Here is a 17,015-nt window from a genome sequence, read left to right as displayed (position 1 = left end):
ACTAACAATTTAGGTCTAAACATTTGATTTTGAGTCTTGTCAACCACTGTTATCCTAAAGGGCAATCATAATTCAAAACGTGGGCGCTACCGCACTCGATTTGAGCCCTTAACGGCTTGACAGTTTGGATTCACGTGACTCGACCAGAATTATCCAAATTAGGGATATTTTAGGAATTTAAACCCAAAAAAAGAAGAAAAAGGGCAAAAAAAAAAAAGTAAGAAAGGTCGATTTCATTGGACAAACACAGACGGACAAGCATGAAACAATTTCACTACTTAATAATACGACGTCGTATCGCTCCTCATTTCCCATTAAACGACACAGCTCCGTCTTCATCTCTTTACTGCCTAAAATATCCTCTGCAAAAAATAAAAAAATAAAAAAATAAAAAAATAATATAAAAAAAAAATAAATAAAATCCTATGTCTCCGTTCACAGTCCACAGATGTTAATCCGTCGCCGACCAACTCACTCTCTCTCCGATTGCCTAATCTCCATATTCACTGACAATCCCTTCACACTTCGTCGGAGAATTCATCCCACCGGTGGACCTCCGATACGAGCTGCGCCGATTCCAAAATCCGATCCACTAAACCCTTTCTTCAATTTCAGCACAACTCTTCTATTTCTCTTTATGTGATCGGACTACATCGGAGTCTCTGAAGAATGGATCGGGCGACGATTACTGTGGGGCCGGCCATGGATATGCCGATTATGCACGACAGTGACCGGTACGATTTCGTCCGAGATATAGGCTCCGGGAACTTTGGGGTTGCCAGGCTGATGAGAGACAAGCATACTAAAGAGCTCGTTGCTGTCAAGTATATTGAGCGAGGCGATAAGGTCAACAATGGATTGTTCATTAACTCTTTGATTTTTACTTCTTTACATGAGTTTCTGGAGCTTAATCTTTCACTTTTTGAAAATTTTGAATCTATTAAAGGAAATTTAGGTTTTAGCTTTTTCTTTGTTGGTGTTGTTGTTAAGCTCTGGGTGTTTTTAGCTTCCATTGCTAGTGTGACTTACAGTTGTTTGTTCTGTTCTACTTTTAATCATTGGATGCTTTTATGACTCTTTTTTCTTTTGAACTCAAACAAAAATCTTGTGATTGGGTGCTTTTTTTATTTATTTTTATTTTTTTATTTATCTCTTACTTGGGAATTTGAAAATATCGCAATTTGGATTTTGGGATTTGCCTTCACATTCCTCTGCTTTCTTTTTCTTTCTTTTTACTCTTTTATGTGTTTTGGGAAATTTCCTTTTTTAACATGAGAACTAGCTGAGTAATTGATGCGTATAAGGATTAAATTTATCGATGATGATTATATATTTTGTTCTTTCTTCCCGTTAACTCTGGCCGAGATAAGAGGAGCTATGATTTTGTCCATTTCTTTTTAATTTTTTTAATTTTTTTTAATTTTGGAAACTTATATGAATTGACAGCGAGAAAGAGTGAGAAAAGCATGTTATTTAATGCTTCTGGCTCTTTCCATTCCACCTTTCTTCAGTTATCATAGCTCCGGTATTTCATGCATGAACCTTCTCTATTTGAGGTAGGTTGTTGAGTAATGTTCTGTTTAAGGATTGACACGTTCTTATATGTAAATAATTGAGCTATTCAATTACAAGAGAACAGAACCCATCTGGGATCTTTTGATAAAATAAAGCCACCGGAAAACTTGTATCTAAAGACTAAAATCTTCAAGGACATTTTCACTTGGGATTCTTTTTTTTTGTTCAAATAATTAGTTGTTCTTTTTCCAATACTTTTATTGGCTTTTCTACTTAGGATATTAATTTAAATTGTAATTTTCTTTACTTTTCACTCAAGTTTGTATCTTTTGAGATTAGTCTCTTTTCATTTCTTCAATAAAAAGTGTTATTTCTTGTGAAATAATAATAATAATTGGTGGATTAGTTCCCTATCAAAGGCTAATTCATATGAAACAATGTCGTGTAGATAGATGAAAATGTTCAGCGAGAAATCATCAATCACAGGTCACTGAGGCACCCTAACATAGTCAGGTTCAAAGAGGTAGATTCTTAAGTTTTTAGTTATTTTTTTGGGGAGATTTTTCTGACAACTCACTTAATTGCTTGATTCTCTATTGCGCCTAACGCAAGTGTTTTTTACTTATTTCTACCTCTGGATATTGCTGTTATGTATGAAGGTCATCTTGACCACTACCCACCTTGCAATTGTAATGGAATATGCATCTGGAGGAGAGCTCTTTGAGCGTATAAGCAATGCAGGACGCTTTAGTGAGGATGAGGTCTTGATTCTTGAATTTACCCTTTGTTTTTCCTATTAGTTCCTTCTTTCTTAGGCATTTGATCTATTATTGTCTTGGTGTAGGCTCGCTTCTTCTTTCAACAACTAATATCGGGAGTCAGCTACTGCCATGCAATGGTACTTGAACTGTTATATGCATCTTCAATCCTTATCATCTTCTTTTGTAAAATCCTATCCTCGAAGGGAAGTGGAAAATTTGTTTTTTATTTCTTCTACTTGCTTTTATTGGTGAAGCAAGTGTGTCACCGGGACTTGAAGTTGGAGAACACTTTACTGGATGGAAGTCCAGCTCCTCGTTTGAAAATATGTGACTTCGGCTACTCAAAGGTATTGATTTCTCTGTTTCCAATTGTAACTATTATTTTCTGTTGTTTAAATTACATGAATTTTAGCTGATACTTCAATCTTTGTTCCTTCTGTATTTTCTCTTTGCAACTTCAATATATTTGTTCAATTGTATGGAATGCCTTAGATAAGTTACTTAGTTTTGAGGAAAATTTCTTGTTTAGATGTCAGCTAACCTTTTATGTTTCTCCTGAAGGTTGATGTGCTCTTTTAATCTAGTTTTATATACATGTGCTAGACAAGATTTGAATCTAGATTTAGTTCTATCTATCAGATTCCAAGCTTCATGGCTGTGGAAGGTCTGTGGTTGGGTAGTCAGATTTGATCTTATTCATTGACTTTATTTTCTACTTAGTCTCTATGTAAAGAGTGTCATGTTGAATCAATTCTTTCAAATTATTGATTTGTGACATCATCGTGATGGAGTAGCTTATATTCATTATATTCCCCAGTCATCTGTGCTCCATTCACAACCAAAGTCAACTGTCGGAACACCTGCATACATTGCTCCAGAAGTGCTATTAAGGCAAGAATATGATGGCAAGGTAAGATTCGTCTATTTTACTTCTAGTTACTGTCAATGTGATGTCTGATGTTTGCATTTAATGGAGCATGAATATGATGGCAAGGTAAAATTCTTCTTCTCCTTTTGTTGATAATGATGAAGGAATACAAATTCACAAAAAAAGAAAAAAAAAAAAAAGAAAAGAAAACCAAGCTCACAAAAAGGGAGCCCAACTAAAGGAAGAGATTCCAGCTATACAAAGATCCCTTTCCAACCTTTTAAACACTCGTTTATCCCACTCACCCCAAAGATCTCACGTTAAAGCACACACGCTAACAAGCCATAAAAAGCAACTCTTCTCATGAAAGGGTGGACGGAGGAGAAACTCTCGAATCATATCACAAGTATCTCTATGTCGAGCTAGCAAGAAGTCAAAGTGTATGAAAGAAGTCACTCCACACAGATTTCATGAATACACATCTCCAAAAAAATGTGATTCAAGTCTTCCTCTTCCTTTTGATAGAGAATGGAACAAAACTAACGAGGGTAGCTTCCTCACAAGCCAATCCATACTATGTGCTCTTCCATATAAAACTTGTTAGGTAAAGAACTTAACTTTACTAGGAATCTTAATTCTCTAGAGAGTAAAAAAAAAAAACCTAATCCTCTGGAGAGTAGAAAAAACCAACTCACCTAAAGAAGTAGGGTCTAACAAACTATGAAGAAGGATTTGCATGAGAATCCTTCCAAGGGGTTGGGACTCCACACATGAATATCCTTTCTCCTAAGTCTAAAAACAAAAGCCTCAAGCATGGAGAGGCAACCTATGTTTCCCTATCGGACAAAGAACAATGAAACCCAAGTGAAAAGGAAATGGAACTCTCCGACCAAACTAAAAGATCAAACACTGCATGATTCTTAAAGGAAGATTGATGAAAGAGATGCGAGAAAATCGAGCAGAGGGGTTTATCCCCCACCCATTGATCTTCCAAAAGTACGTATCCTTCCCCTCTCCCACCACATAATGAATCAAATGAGAGAAAGAAGGGAACTCCATAGAAATATCCTTCAATAAATTTTGGTAATTGCCTCTAACCCCAAGCAACAACCATTCAAAAGGGTGAAGACCAAACTTACTAATGGATCCTATGCCATAAAGAGGTGGGCCCCAAGGGAGAGTACACCAAAACCATTTGGCTGACTGAGTCTTTTTATGAATCCTTAAATTCCCAATCTCTAACCCCCCAAGACAAAAGGAGTATGAACAAAAAGGCCAAAAGCCTCTATACACAAAAAATAAAATAAAATAAATAAAAAAGACACACACACACACACACGCAGACACAGACACACACAAAAACTGTACAAATGAGGCTCCAATTATTTAAAATAAGAAGAAAAGGATAACTACAAACCAAAGTGGAGGTGTTGAACCGAATGGAAGACATAACATTCCTGCATGACAACACATGTGTCTGTTTTGTTGGGGTGGTTATTGAAATATTAACATTGAGTTTTGTGGGCTTTCATGACGGAACCTTTTTGTAATCATCCTTTTGGTCTTATTTTTCTGGATTGGAGTACTCATTTCTTTAGTTTGGCTCCCTTTCTTAAGGTTCCCTTTTTTTTTTTTTTTTGGGGGGGGGGGGTGTTTCTTGTTGTCTTTTTGTTTTTGTTTTGTTTTGTTGTCGGCTGTCCTATTCTTTCATTGTTTCTCAATGATGGTTTGGTAATTCATTAAAAACAAAAAACATGGAACTCTGTTCCAAACTTGAATTTATTCTCAATTCTTATCCTTGTCAATAACGGTTCAATATTTTCCGGCAAATTAACATGTTACACGAATTTTTATTACAAGCTTAAATTTATATTTGCTTTGTTTAAAGAACACATAAATTCTGTAATAGGCTTAAAAGTGTTACAAAGTTATCATGCTTTAGAATTACACATTGTAGTAGCTGTATTGTACCGAAGCCTATAGCCAGTTTTTCTCTTCATTGTTGATTCTATCTTGATAGTCAAATAAACTTGTACTCTCAAAGTAAGTACTCGCTGAACTTCATGCATCATATTACATCTAAGCTAGACGGTAGTTAGATTTTGAAAGACATTTTATTTTAATTTGATTCTATTTGCAATATCAGATCGCAGATGTATGGTCATGTGGAGTGACCCTCTACGTGATGCTTGTTGGAGCCTATCCTTTTGAGGATCCTGATGAACCAAAGGATTTCCGGAAGACAATACAAGTATGGGAGATGTCCTTATCAAAATTTGGTTTTTCTCTCTGAGTTGAAAATTCATGAACTCAAGATTCTTCTACTGGTTCATCGCAGAGAATCCTAGGCGTCCAGTATTCCATTCCCGACTGTGTTCAAATATCTCCCGAGTGTCGCCACCTAATATCAAGGATTTTTGAGGCAGATCCTGCAACGGTACGACTATGAAAAAAACTTTTTTGTTTGTGCTGTAGCATAAAGAGTATTTATTACTCTTATTTTTATATCCTAGTTCTGTCGTATCCTCAAAATATCTCAATTTGACCCTTTTTTTTACATCTATTTAGACTGACATTACATTGCACTGAACTCTAAAATTGTTTGACAAGTTATTTTCAAAATTAGTTTTTTTTTTTTTTTTTTTTTTCCGCCCTACTGTTTTTAGAGATTGAGATTGGATGACTTGTAATGATTGAAGTCATTGTCTACAAACTTATAATTTTGAGAGGAGATTGACTTTATTTACTCTAAAATCGGGTCATTCATGAGAGATTTGAGAGAAACAAGAAAAAACAATTAGAAAAAGTCTCCTACAACATATTGTCACTGCATTTGTGTTGTAATAATCAGAAATCAGATAGCTATTTGAAAAGTGTCCAAACGAGTCTTAAACTTCTGAAAATTCTAAGGTAGTGATTTAATTCTCTGACTCATCTTTTCACACAATGTAAACATTTGCACATTCAAGATAGTGACAGAATGATTCAACAACTCAGCTTTTTGCCAATTTGGATTGCGGCTTTGAATCCAAGCAGTTTAAGTTGTTTTCCGAAACTGCTCTCTTTAGTTTTATATTATTTAAGTTTTGGCATCGAAAAATTCCATCTCATCCAACAACGGCTCACATTTACTGTCTTTCACGAGCTAATGTATATGACAGAGAATCACTATTCCTGAGATTAAGAACCATTCCTGGTTTTTGAAGAATCTCCCATCGGATTTGATGGATGAAAACACAATGGGAAATCAATTTGAAGAGCCTGATCAACCGATGCAGAGCCTCGATGCAATAATGCAGATAATTGCTGAGGCCACAATACCAGCAGTTGGTTCACATGGCCTTATGTGCATGGCAGATAACCTTGACATGGACGACGATGACGACATGGACGATCTGGATGATGAATCTGAGCTTGATATAGAAAGCAGTGGTGAAATAGTTTATGCAATTTGACAAATTGATATCAAGGTGCAGAAGCGACAAATTATGGGACTTTTCTTTTGGGACTGGTTCTGACTTTGAAAGAATTTGTTAAGAGGGAAGAACATTAACATGTTCTCATCGCTTTGTAGATTATCTTTACAAGTGCTTTTTGCTAGCCTCAGGTTTACCTTACCTGCTCCTTTGGATTATGCCATGTCACTAAAACGCAGCTATTAACTCGCGTTGTTGAAAATGATTGAAAGGCTATGAGTTATGAAGGCGGCACGGTCGGATGAAAGTGCAATGCTGTCAAAAGTCAGAAGATCTATTCTGTTTTCAGGAAGCCAGTTGAACTTGGTTTTACTATTGCTTTTGACATTGTCCTGTCTTTGTTTGTCTTGATTTTGCATGAATTTATGTACTTTGTACAAAAGTTGTGGACTTTCAGTGCTGTGATTTGTCTCATTTCCACTGTTGCTTCATAAGTTAGAGTCATTACGTTTTGACAGGAGAAGTTCATCTTTCTTTCTAGTTGCAGCACAAACAAAATCTATTTCATGTCAATTACATAGAGGTATTAGAAGTTACAGGTTATGTGGATTCACCTCCAATTTTGGTTCATAAAATAAAGCCCCTTTAAATTGCTGTAGCTCTTACATTACTCAACCTTTGGCTACGTTTCATGCAAAATTGCTCCTTTTATGAAGTGTTTTGGTAGAGTTTCTTGTTTGGTGATCCAAACAAGCCCTTTCTTGAAGCAGGTTGCTCTTCTTTTTGATTTAATTGGTCATGGAATTTTCTAACTCTATGGCTTTTACATGATGGCTAAACGTCGAACTACCTCCATAGGTCAACTGCACAAATAATTGCTTATATTTGCTTGATGACTTCTCTCGAGTTAGATAGTTGTCATTTGTCAAACTTCAAAGAAAAGAGTAGACTCGGGAACTTGGGGGAGAAGATGAGTATTTCTGCGTAATATCAAATATTAAAATCTCTCCTTCATAAGTTTAAATTAGACAAGTTAATAAGTCGCAAACAATCAATTATCGATTATAGGGATGGGGAAAAAAGAAATCAGTAGAAGATTACAAATTATTCCTAAATTTGTGCCACATACTTAATGTCAAATGGTCCAACAGAAGCTACTTGACTTCAAGTACCACAACCATAGTTTAGGATAAACAATCGAATAGACCCTCAACCTGACAAAGAGTAGTTTCTGATACAATTTGCAGCTTACACATAGAGATGTCTATTTTTCTTGTGATGGAAAATGAGAGAGGGAGTTGAGGAAAACAAGTTCGGATGGGGGGCGAGAAATACATTTCACATTCCTATTTTCTATGATAAAAAATGGGAGAGAGTGAGGAAAATGCTCTAGGAAAGGTCTGATTGTCACTATACTTGATATTCAATCGAAAACACAAATAATGTATGTGTTTTCAAGCCTAACCAACAAAACAATTGGTCTTGAGTAAAATAATCTTAATATTGGAGATGTGCCTAATTTATGTCTTAATATTACATTATAGTAGTCGTATTTCGTTAGTCTTATGGGCCTTGTTGAGTCATTTTGGCTCCACAATATCAACATTAACTACTTAATTATATGTATTTTAAAGTATGTTGATCTAAAAAAATGATGACATGACAATCAAATATATGTATTTAGCGTCAAATTGAACATAGTTCAATTGTCATACAAATATAATAATGATTAAGATATCTGTGGTTCGAATCTTCAATATATATCTCACTTCATTAATTTTAAATATTGGATGAAAATTAGATTATTTAAAAGATGAAAATAGGATTATTTAAAACTTTGTTCCACGATATTCTAAAATATATTACGAAAGTAATGATTATTTTCCACATTGGAATTAAAGTAAATTAAAAAATGGCACATCATGATTATTAAAGTTTACTATTTCTGAAGTATTTTGGAAACCTCAAGAATTAAAGGGTAAGATTTGTTTCATATAACTTTGGACCAAAAAAACCTATTTCTAAAACTTCTAAAAAATGTGTTTTGTTCCTCTTTAAAACAAAAAATTAAATAGAATTTAACATTTTTATTAACTCAAATTTTAGGCTAATTATTTTTAAAACCCAATATTATGTCTACTGTCTATATATTTCACAAATCTGATAGGTGTTAGACAATTTTTCTTTATTACATGGCAAAAATTAAGCGATAAAAATAAAAACATGTTTAAAATATTTGAATTTCAAAAATCAAATAAAACACTTAAAAGTCTAAAAATGAATAATCAAACGCACAAATTTGTTGAAGTAAAAAAAAAAAAAAGAAGATGCTTAGCTTAATAAACAAGAAATTCATATATATATATATATATATATATATAGAAGAAGAAGAAATTCAAGTATTGAGGACTTGAAAATAGCAAAACTAAATGCATAAATCCCAAGGTGAGATCTCAAATGGAAAATGAAGAGAAACTAATTAATATCATAAGTTGGTTTGTATATATGTGAAGGCTAAAAATTCCAAAACACATGCAATTAAATTCTTCTCATGTGCCCAAACTCATAGGAATTATATCAAAGTCAACCAAATACCACTGACTTCCCCCCCCCTTTTTTTTTCTTTTGCTTACAATTTAGTCTTCACTGTTCATGGTTAAATAAATAGTATTACTTTTTATCTAAATTACTTAGTCTACAAGTTTTTAGAAACATTTGATATTCTAATTATAATCTAATTGAGAATCAACAAAATCTCTCTTTGAATTTTTATTTTAAATTTTCTAAAGTACAACCTAAGGGACATTGATAATCTCTGCATTATTTTGGTTTTTTATTTTTTAATTTTGTGTTTATATATGAAAATCCTTGGTACAACTAGGGGATGTATACTAAGATTTAGACCTATATTAACAAAGCAACCATTAATCAAATACATTAAATAATTTTGGTGTGACACTCAAGTTTAAGAGGGAACATGAATGAAACAAGATCATATTTTCATGAGTAGTGGTGTATCTAGAACTCCATGATAAGAGGCACAAATTTATACGAAGTTAGAAGTTTAGCCTAAAACTTATAGATTTTTGTCTATATATAGTTTAGAATTTTTAGCCTATAAACTTGTAGATTTTTCTCTATACATAGTTTTGAATTTTGAATTCTCGATTTTTGTCTCAAATATATTGTTAAAATATCAATTTTGCATTCAATAGATCTATTACATATTAATCTTTTTTAAAATTAAATGTTATATTACACAATAAATTTAACTTTATCTCTAATAGGTAATATTGAAAAATTAATATATCTATTAAATTACGAAATTGAAAATTTAAGGTTCATGAAAAAAAAAAATTGTGTAGTAAATTGGTTATAAATATATTTTTTTATATTTTTGAGATCTATTATATAGATAATTGAAAGTTTAAGATCTGTTAAATATTTTTAAGAAACGTACAAGATTAAAAAATTGAAAGTTTAGAAATTTATTAGTCATAACTTTCAAAATTTGGAGACTATAAAATATGTGTTAATAGGTTCAACGTACATTAAAAAATTGAAAATTATTTCTCAACATAAATCTGAGGTTATTGCTTCCTAGAGAAATGCGTTCGTTAGCCGGGATTAGCCTGTAAGCTCAACTTACATTGATGCAAGTAAGCGACTTCATTAGTAGGGCAAAGTTTTATACCACGACCTCTCAGGAGGTTGAAAACCCCAAGTGATCAAGGACAAATTTAGCATAGGTTCGGGAGGAAGGGGGAGAGGACTCGAGTCCCTCTCAAGTTTATGCTTTTTATATAATATATATATATATATATATAATTGTCATAAGAGCAAAACTAGTAGCTAGTCCAGTAGTAAATTTACTTTTCAATCTCCTCTAAACTAGGTTTAAATCCCACTTATTGCATTTATTTTTACTAAATTATATAAAATTTCCCTTAACAAAATTTCTAGATCTGTCATTGGTGGTGATACATAGATAGATATACTTCCCATTTTGGACCATTATGCCCTTATGTTGTTCAGTTTAGGTTTTTCACATTCATGTGGTTATGCATTGAGTATTAGAGTTGAACAAGGTAATTATTAAGAACAAGTAATCCATATGTAGGATTGACGATCTCTTCAATCAGCCACAAAAAAACAACGGTGTTTTTAAAGATTGTTACAACATTCACATCTAGATATGAAGTGGTGGATCCATTTTGTTGATGGGGTTTTATATAATTTAGTAAAATAAATATAATAAGTGGGCCTTGAACGTAGGTCCAAAAGGGATTGGAAGGAAGATTTACCCTAGACTAGCTAGTGATTTTGATATTATGCTAGTTTTTATAAAGAGCATAAAGTTGAAGGGAGCTCGGACCCATACTAAATTCGCTTCTATGAACATTATGAGTTTATTGTAATATTCTTTGGGTTGACCAATAAGTTACTGTAGTCAGTTTATTAAAGATCTCTCTTACTGTAACGTATGTTGCATGGCCATTTTGTTTTCATTTGTATACTGTAATTATGTATGTTCAAATGCAAATGAAATTTGGAACAATCATTTCGTTGCTCATAGAAGTTCTCATGTCCAATTTCCTTCACTTCAGTCATACCAATCTTTTCTGTTAAGATAAAGAAGTGCAAATCAAACTCTTTAGGAGTGAAAATTGTACTGGCTCATCAAAGGTTGGAAGAAAAGAAGTTTTTGGAGATAGAAAGCTCGTTATTAACTAATTTTTACAGCATAAAAACATTCCTTCATTAGTCACTTCATTAGTCATTGTTAATACGAATAACAGAAACTCTGTTATAGCCATTTCTTGTATATTCAATTTACTCTATATTGATAATCTTATAAAAGGTGTTTTTCTACATAACTATCATTAAGTATTGTTGAATTTGGTGAGCAAAAAAAGTACACCACCATTAAAGCAACTCTTTAGTGAGACAAATTATATAGAGTTACATCATAATATGTCTAAAGATTTGCTTTAATGGTCTATCAAATTGGAAAATGGAAAGATTTGTAAAAGTTATACTTTTTGTCACCACTTTGTGAAAAATCGTTAGGTATGAATATGTTAGATACCTGTGACTCAATTGGTGGAATACTCTCCAAAAAAAACATGTTTTTTTTTACATTCATACAAAGATAATATTTTGTTGCAAATGAACAAAATTGTCCAAATGTAAAATCATAATTATTGATATAGCTAGATCAAGATGGTCGAGGAAGACAGAGAGAAAACACTGTTTATCACAATATTAAACATAATTATTGATAATTATTGATGTTGTTTGGTCTAAAGAATGCCGGGGCAACCTACCTGCAAGCCATGATTGCACTCTTTCATGATATGATGAATAAGGAAATGGGGGTCTATGTCGATGACATGATCGACAAGTCTTGGGCGGAAGAAGATCCCACCTTTTGAAGAAAAGATAGACACATGGAAGGAGGATTACCAAAGGACGTTTGACAAATTGAAGAAATATCTATTCAATCCTCCCATCCTGATACCGCCAAAACGTGGTCGACCTCTCCTTATACATCTATAAGTAATCCATGAGTTGTGACTTAAGGATATGATTGAGATTGACTTGTAGAATAACTTTTTTGAGCTAAATTATTTAATTATAATTAGTTTTGCAAAACTCAATGTTATAAATCGTGGTAGTATTTTGTTCAATATTTGTACAAAATGTTTTAAATTTAATTAATTAAAATTAATTCTAACTTGTTAATGTTTATTTTCAAAAATAATTTTAGAATGATCAAATACTACAAAAATATTACATTTGAGATTGAAAAAAAAAGAGGTAGACAAAAGTTATATAGAGAGAAATAAAATTTTAAGAGAGAAAAAATAGAGAGTTAAAGAATATTTTCAAGAGAAAAAAATAATATAGGAGACAGGAGAAATTTAGACAGAGAAATTTAATAGAGAGTGAAAATTCGAAGAAAGTCACATAAATATAAAAGTTTGGGGAGAATGACCAAAATTTGCAGAGAATAACCATAAAAAGAAAAAAAAAAGAACTTGAGTGAGGAAAAGAGTTTTGAAGAGTACAACGTTAGCGAAATATGTAAAAAAAAATAAAATAAAAAATAACAAATAAAAAATAAAAAACCTTGAGAGAGAGAAAAAGTTAGGAAAAAAACTAGGACAAAATTAGAAATAAACGTTATAAAAACTTTAAACACAGAAAATATGAGAAGGTAGAAATTATAGAGAAATAAAGATAGAAATGTACCAACTTTTAAAAATAAAAGTAGAATTTTTTAATAGAGCAGTTATGAATTTATAATCCTAAATTTTGAGTTATATCAATTAAAATAATGAACTAATAATTGTATCAATTTAATCCCTGAATTTTTATAGGTATATCAATTTACGATCTTCTCTAGATTTCGTTCAACTAATATAATGTATAACTTATAATTTGAGTCAAATTTCTCCTAAACTAATCTTCATAAGCCAAATAATTTAGACCTTTCATTACTATTGCTTTTGAAAATCATGCATGTATTGATTCCAAATATGTGTAGAATTATTCAAACGTTGGTTTTACAAAATGGAAGATTAGAGTAAATGAGGAGACAATTCTCAAAAGAAATTATGACTAAGAATCTAAATTGATTCATTTATGAAAGTCTAGAGATTTAGTTGATACAATTATAAATTTCATAGGAGATTCTTCCAAACGAAACGTAATGGAGGTGTAAATTGATACACTTACAAAAGTTCAGAGTTTAAATTAATACAATTTTGTTAGTTCAATATTTAAATTAATACAATCCCTAAAGTTTAAGGTTAGATATTGATATTTTCCCTTTTTATATGAAAATAATAGTCTTTTAAAAAAGAAAATCACTCACAATCCCATGACAAAAATCACTTAAAAATTATCTATCAAATCGGGAATCACTTTCTCATAATTGCTAAACATCACCATTTTAGAAGAAAAATGTGATTTTAGGCTTGTCAAAAGTGATTTGGTCTAGTCTCGGGGAATTGAAAGGCGGGAATGACCAAGATTCATCTCAGATACAGTACAAATAGAATCCGACATTTCAAAACCACGCCGTGCATGTTTGAGAGAGTGATATGGTTGAAATAGTAATTTTAGGATAAGAGATTTAGGTACAATTCATTTTGTAAAATTGACTTTCGTACAATTATGTTGATGTTTGTTTCCAAAAATAATTTTAAACTACCAAATTGCAAAAGACTTTTTTATTTATTTAAAACGAGTGCTTAGGTGATTCCGGAACTATCAAATTACACATTTTTTTTATTATTTAAAAAGAATGATCAATACATAAATGGGTAAATTTTATGAGCTAATTCTTGGTCAATCACTCGACTAAAAGCACATTTCAACTAATCGTTGAAAAATCAATTTTGAGCTTGTATAGGCCACTTCCAAAAATACTCTTAATACCCGTATTATAATTAGCTAAACAAAAACTACAACCTCAAATATCTCTATGCATTAGTAACTAAGAGGTCTATAATTTGAATATTTTATTTTATTATCCTAAAAAAAAATGTATCGCATATTAAGTATGGTTATGGTAATAGTTTAAAATTATGGAAATCAAGTTGATACTCGCTATGAATGGTAAGAATTAAATCGATTTTTTGTAATATCATATAAACTAAATTAAAATTAAGATTTGTCAAATATAAACTTAATGTAACACGCATGAATTTGTATTGTTATCTTTAAAGTCTGTAGTTCGATCTCCACTCATTTTATAAAATAAAAATAAATAATAAAAATAAGAGTAGCTAGTGGAGATAAAATTGATAATTGAAGATTAAATTTTACGTTATGAAGTGATGTGCAATAATAATTAAGGATGATCCATAACCGGCTACGGCAATTCCGGTGGATGCTGTTATTTGCTTAGGTTTGTAGTAGCGCCAGCCAATTGTTCCACCGACATAGCCAGTAGCCAGTCACTTCGCTTGTAATCAAATGCATTACCAGCTTGCTACTCACTTTTTTCTAACTCACTATTTAATTAATATGTTTTGGATCTGACACAAAACTATATTTATAAGTATCGTTTCATAAATTGAAATTTTTTGTTTTTACAATTTTAAAATTAATTCTTAATAAATTAGTATTTTTTAGGTAGCTTCCTATAAAACTAATTTAAATATAATTCAATCATGTATAGTTCTAGCTAAACTAAACCACGTTGTCTTTATCGAGATGATCAACAAAATTGATAAAAGTATTTGTAATTCGAATTTCACCCTTAAATTTATTTATTACACTAATTATAAAATAAAACCTAGATGCCACTAATCCCGTAGGTTGGATGTTTGGATGCCTATAACTTCTTAGGTCAAATGTTTGAATTCTCCCTCCTTCTTCTTTATTAATATCTTCTTCTAATATTAAATTAAATATTTTTTTAATTCAAGAATTAAATATTTTCGAGTTGAAAGATCTATATAAAAATATTTTGAAAGTTTATAGACTAAATTTGTAATTCAGTATTTAGTTTTATAATATAAACAATAAAATCATAGTTTAATTATTGTATAGTAGATGAGTAAACCTCACACCTAAACAAATTTATTTATTTATTTATTTTCATTTTTACTTTTACTTTTGAGGTAGGGAGTTGAGTTTTAGATCGTAGGACGTGGGAATTGAACCTCTTACCTAGAGGTGGATAGTACAAGTTTTATATCATTTAAGTTAGACTCATTTTTGAACCTTTAACTTAGAGATGGATAGTACAAATTTTATGTTAATTGATCTATACTCAACTTTAGTCCGATTCTTTATTGTTTAGTATATTAGTATAAATATATATATATTTTTTTGTTTCAATAGAATTATAAGGCAAGAGTTTCAATCTTAAAAACAATAAAAACATGCAAGCCGTGTGTTTAGACTTCAGACTTACCTACACTTTATAAACTTGTAATGTATATAGATGCAATTTGAGATAATTAGAGTTGGCAACGAGGCGGGATGGGACCAGGGATGTACTTCCTATTCCCATCTTTGCAGGGATTTTTTAATCCTTGTTTTCGTCCCATTCTCCATTTTTAGAAGCCAGAGTCATTCTGGAGGTTTTCTTTTATTAGTTTTCTTTATTTATTATTATTATTATTAGTTGGATGTGGGATTCTTCTAAAAGTATCTTTTAAGCGTATAAAATCTTTTTAAGAAATCACAACTATTTTATAGAAATACCATGAAAATTTAAAAAAAAAAAATTGAATTAGCTGAAATTACTTTTTAGTTACCAAAAACTCAACCTAAACCCTTTTCCATTATTAAACATTTCATTAAGAGCCTTGTAAATGAAGCAAATTATATATAAGAAATTGGACCAGGTTGGATGAAGCAAGCAAATGATCTATATGTCAATCTCAACACATGGTTTACTTTTCTTAAAAAATTAAAGGGTTGAGATCCAAACATCAAACACATTGTAAATATATTGTGGAAGTAGAAAACGAACCATGAATCTTTGAGATAGTAGTAAGTGTCATATCCAATTGAGTTGTATTCAGATTGACAACTCGAACAAAGTTATATTTCTAACTTCATAAACTCTTATGCAAACATAGTACAATTTGGTTAAAACATTAATAAAATCGCTCGAAAAGCCTTGGTTAAAACATTAATAAAGCCTCTCAAACAGATTCAGGGAGTTCTTGGCCCAATGAGCCGAAGTTGGGAGACAACACCACGACTAAAAAAACATCAAATTAATGTTTTATTAACACCTTATACTATGTCAAAAAGAGTTTAGCTCAACTAACATCAGTATATACTAAGGACAAGAGGTTCATAGTTCAAATCCTCACTCCTAATTTGTACTAAAAAAACACGTTGTAATTACTAAACATAACAAATGCTTTCCAATCTATGAAATACAAAAATAATGTCATGTCAAAAGTGAATGAAGATGAGAAGAGAAATATTGAAGTACATAAGAATAAGGGAAAATGAGAAGGGTTAAGATTAACATAAAATATATATATATAAAGTGTAGGTAAGCAAAGAAAGAGCAGCCAAGGAGCAAGAAATCCGGCGGTTACAATTGTAGGACCTCGTGCCCTTCACCTTCCTTAAATCAAACCCTAAACTCTCTTCCCCTTTACATAAATAACATAACATCACTTCTTGCTCCCACATTTCTCTTCTCTCTTTTTTTAGGGTTTCATTTTTTTTCTCTCTTTCGTTAAGGTACGAGTTCTTCATTTTCACTCTTTTCTTTTTCTTTTACCTTTTGCTCTTTTGCTCTCACTCGCTGCTCTTAATTTGGAAGGTTCAGTCATAGATGAGAGCCAAAATTTTACCTTCAAACTTTCTACGACGTTGATATATGATCATTTTAATTTCATTCTATTGAGGTTTGAGCTTAACTAATTACTTTTTGTTCGTGTGATTTTTCTTTTCCATGCAGGAAGTCTT

General features: G+C 31.5%; 1 protein-coding gene across 2 annotated transcripts; it reads left to right on the top strand.

The window, feature by feature from the left end:
* The first annotated feature begins 313 nt into the window (after positions 1-313).
* On the top strand, positions 314-7,218 carry SNRK2.2 (SNF1-related protein kinase 2.2). 2 transcript variants are annotated; one of them, XM_039045308.2, is made up of 9 exons: positions 314-846; positions 1,964-2,038; positions 2,175-2,276; positions 2,360-2,413; positions 2,531-2,623; positions 3,094-3,186; positions 5,291-5,395; positions 5,483-5,581; positions 6,306-7,218. In XM_039045308.2, exons 1-9 carry the CDS (start codon positions 670-672, stop codon positions 6,597-6,599), a joined length of 1,092 nt encoding a protein of 363 aa, XP_038901236.1. In that variant the 5' UTR covers positions 314-669; the 3' UTR covers positions 6,600-7,218. The 2 variants fall into 2 exon arrangements, with proteins under 2 accessions (XP_038901236.1, XP_038901237.1); XM_039045309.2 differs by lacking the exon at positions 314-846 and adding an exon at positions 973-1,556.
* The last annotated feature ends 9,797 nt before the right edge of the window (positions 7,219-17,015 follow it).

Source organism: Benincasa hispida, chromosome 10 (genome assembly GCF_027475165.1).
Source record: "Benincasa hispida cultivar pf3 chromosome 10, pf3_genome.v1.1, whole genome shotgun sequence".
NCBI lineage: Eukaryota > Viridiplantae > Streptophyta > Magnoliopsida > Cucurbitales > Cucurbitaceae > Benincasa > Benincasa hispida.
The sequence above is the reverse complement of the archived record's forward strand: the minus strand, read 5'-3'. Positions and strand labels throughout refer to the sequence as shown.

What these genes read in the sequence shown, in the direction of transcription:
- SNRK2.2 (XM_039045308.2), top strand. Translation starts at nt 670, where the DNA reads ATGGATCGGGCGACGATTACTGTGGGGCCGGCCATGGATATGCCGATT. An exon ending in GTGACTTCGGCTACTCAAAG is followed by an intron (nt 2,624 to 3,093) that starts GTATTGATTTCT and finishes TATATTCCCCAG; the next exon opens with TCATCTGTGCTCCATTCACA. An exon ending in GGCAAGAATATGATGGCAAG is followed by an intron (nt 3,187 to 5,290) that starts GTAAGATTCGTC and finishes TTGCAATATCAG; the next exon opens with ATCGCAGATGTATGGTCATG.